Raw genomic sequence first — 2,974 nt, 5'->3', positions numbered from 1 at the left:
CCCGCACCCCCCCCCCCCCCCCCCCGCCCTCTCCTCCCAGTTCCATTGCCAAGAAGCGAGAGCCTGCCCTAACTGGTCGCCCCACGGGCGCTTGCCTCTTCCCACGGAAGACTGAGAGAGAGGGCATGCTGGTTCTCAACCGCCGCACTGGTTTGGAGAGGGGGAGTCCAGCGACAGGAGCGGCGTGGGGACAAGCATCCCGCCTTGGTTCCCAGACGCGCCCTTTCAGGGGCCCAGAGCTCCTGTCCCGGAGGAAGCGGTGGGGAGGATGGCTGCACAAGTGCTGGGGACAAGGTGTGCGCGGCTCCCCAGAGCCGGCCTCGCTCCCAGGGAGAGGGAGCTGGGCGCGAAAGGCTCCTGGATTCCGGGATGGAGACTCACCTAGACGGCAGGATTATGGGCAAGCCCAGAAGGATCAGGAGAACTTTGGTCAACATCTTGCCAGAGACCGGAGCGACCACCTGTGCGGAGGTCGCTGCGCACGGTCTTGCTGCACCAAGCGCAGTGTGGAAGGTTTTGTTGGGCTCCAACTTTCACTCCTCCCACTCGCCCCGCCTTGGCCCCGCCCCCTGGGCCCCGATGGAAATCTCCGACGACGTGTTCGCTGCGGCAGCAGGGAGTGGAGGGGGGCGGTCTGCGAGGGCCGCAGGGGGAGGAGGAGAGAGAGGGGGAGGGAGCCCTGTCGCCTAGGGCCCCCGCTCCCCTCTGCCGTCACCACTGCGGCGCAGCCAGACAGCCAGGGGCGGGGGACAGAAGAGGGAGGATGCTGGCGAGCTGGCAATACGCTGGCCCCAGGCAAAAGAAACCAGCGGTCCGAGGCTGCGGCTGCGAAGACAGCCGCAGACTGGGCCGGGCAAGGGCACCATGGGTTGGCTGGGTGGGCTTTTTCTTTTTCCATGACCCCCTCCAGCCCATTGACGCACTGCAGGCTGGAACTATGCCCTCTTGTCCTTGGCTCCCCACCACCACCTGTTGCACCCCATTGTTTTCAAAAGTAGCCTAGCTTCTGATATTTCCCACACCCTCACTCCACACCTTCCAGTCTTTCAGAGCACATCTCCTGGCATCCAAAGGGCAACTAGGTTATTTAGCACCTTCCTTGACACGGGGAAGGAGACTTGGGAATTTCCCTAGCAAACTCTGATATGAGCTACTATATGACCAGTTTCCTAGGCCTTTGGGGGACTGAGAGGCCTTTAAAACAGAAGACCAGGCTCAGGCATTCACTGGAGGACTTTTGCAACACTCCACAGAGACACTGACACAACTAGCTTCTGGTTTAGCCTGGGGCCCTGGGTGTGAGATGGACCACCTGGAGTGGAGGGACCTTGGAAATCTCTGCAAGATCAGCTGGTCAAATCTTTCTGGAGACTTGGCTCTAGGTGATGCCAGAAAAAGTGAAAGGGCACTGGCATTGGGGATGGGGGTCAATGTCCCCATTCAGGGGGGACATCTCAAGAGTCTTAAGTATCCTTGGATTTATTTTTCTTGCCTAGATCCTCATGATTCACTTCAGAGGGGAAAGGATTGCAGAGATTTGACATCAAGCTGATGCCAAACACTAGCAGCATCCTTACCTGTTGCTCTAGAATGGGCTGTGTGCATCCCAGCTAACCTGGTGACTCATTGGAGAGGCTTTGCTGTATTACACTAGTCTAATACACCCTTTCTATTTCTCACCTCCATCCCATCACTCTGCTTGTCATCTTCACAACACTACGCACTAACTAATAATTTTCTTGGGCACTTTTTTGTGAGCTTGTTTATGGTGGCTTTCCCCTACTGGAGTAAGCTCAGTGACAAATACAAAACAAAACAAAACAACTGTGTCTGTCTGATTTTCCACCACATCTCTGAAACTTAGATGAGTTCTGGGCACATAGTAGGCACTCAACAAATATTTGGTATGTCCTTTGTGCAGCTGTGCATCCTAGTGCCACTAAGTTCACTGTGATCTGGACTCCGTTTAGACTCTGTGCAAGAGAGAAGACTGCAGGGCACATTCAGACCTCCTGTGTGTATGCTTCCTAGCCCTGTGACAGGGCCAGTTTCATGGGTGTGAGACCTGTGCAATTCCACAAGCTCTGCACATAGAAGGGTCCCATGGTTTGTTTAATGCTTTGCTGTTGCCCTTTCAAAATTCTTAATAATTTTTGAACAAGTGGTCCTGCATTTTTATTTTTCCCCGTGCCCTGTAAATTATGTAGTCACTCTTGCCCTAGGGAGACATGCTGCAGATCAGAGAAGAGGCAAACACAGAACATTCCTGAGCCTCCAGACAAAGAAAGTTGTCTGGCCATCTGTCTGCCTTTCTGTCCAGCACCAGACTGCCGCAGAGAGGTACTTACTATAGCTAACCTTGCACTTGAAGTGTCTTATATACATGTCTGTTCCTCCATGGGCATTGGAGCTCCAGAAGATGGCGGTTTGTCTAATTTACCTGTCTTCTCCTGGGTTGAGTTCAAATGCCAGTGTTAGTTATATTTGCTGAATGAGTGACTGAATCCCAGGCAGCCAAGAGGCAACTAGTTACAGCTTCTTAATCAGAGGACCCACCCAGGGCACCTTTCTCTTAAGGGTTGAGATTATTCACATTTTCCAGTTCTCCAAGTATTTCACATGTTCTTGTCTGTACTAGGCCCTGGACTTGGTGATGGAAGAATATACAGCAAGGCCTCAGACATGGACTTGGCTCCCACATATGTGGTGCAAGAGAGGAGAGTGAGCTTCTCTCAAAAAGTATTAACACAAAATAGAAAGTTATGATTGCCCTGCCATTCCCAGGAAGGTAGGACTGCCTCTAGCTGGGCAGTCCTGGAATCCGCATACAGGCTGGAGAAGGTTGTACTTCACATGGACTTGAGCTTGGCAGCAATAGGTAGGTCTCACAGACAGAGTTTAAGAGATGGACATTCCAAGCAGAGAGCCAGCCAAGGCGTTGAAATCAGAAATGTGTGGTGCTTGATAGAGAACA

General features: G+C 52.9%; 1 protein-coding gene across 1 annotated transcript in view; it reads right to left on the bottom strand.

Annotated features, from left to right (window-relative positions):
- GABRE (gamma-aminobutyric acid (GABA) A receptor, epsilon) overlaps positions 1–499 on the bottom strand; it is a 17,563-nt gene extending 17,064 nt beyond the window's left edge. Inside the window, exon 1 of the mRNA XM_005881960.1 lies at positions 382–499. Within this exon, the coding sequence (XP_005882022.1) occupies positions 382–437 (56 nt within the window). The 5' untranslated portion in view covers positions 438–499. The remainder of the gene's footprint in view (positions 1–381) is intronic.
- Positions 500–2,974: the final 2,475 nt, after the last annotated feature.

This window comes from Myotis brandtii, unplaced genomic scaffold (genome assembly GCF_000412655.1).
Source record: "Myotis brandtii unplaced genomic scaffold, ASM41265v1 scaffold695, whole genome shotgun sequence".
Taxonomy (NCBI): Eukaryota; Metazoa; Chordata; class Mammalia; order Chiroptera; family Vespertilionidae; genus Myotis; species Myotis brandtii.
The sequence above is the reverse complement of the archived record's forward strand: the minus strand, read 5'-3'. Positions and strand labels throughout refer to the sequence as shown.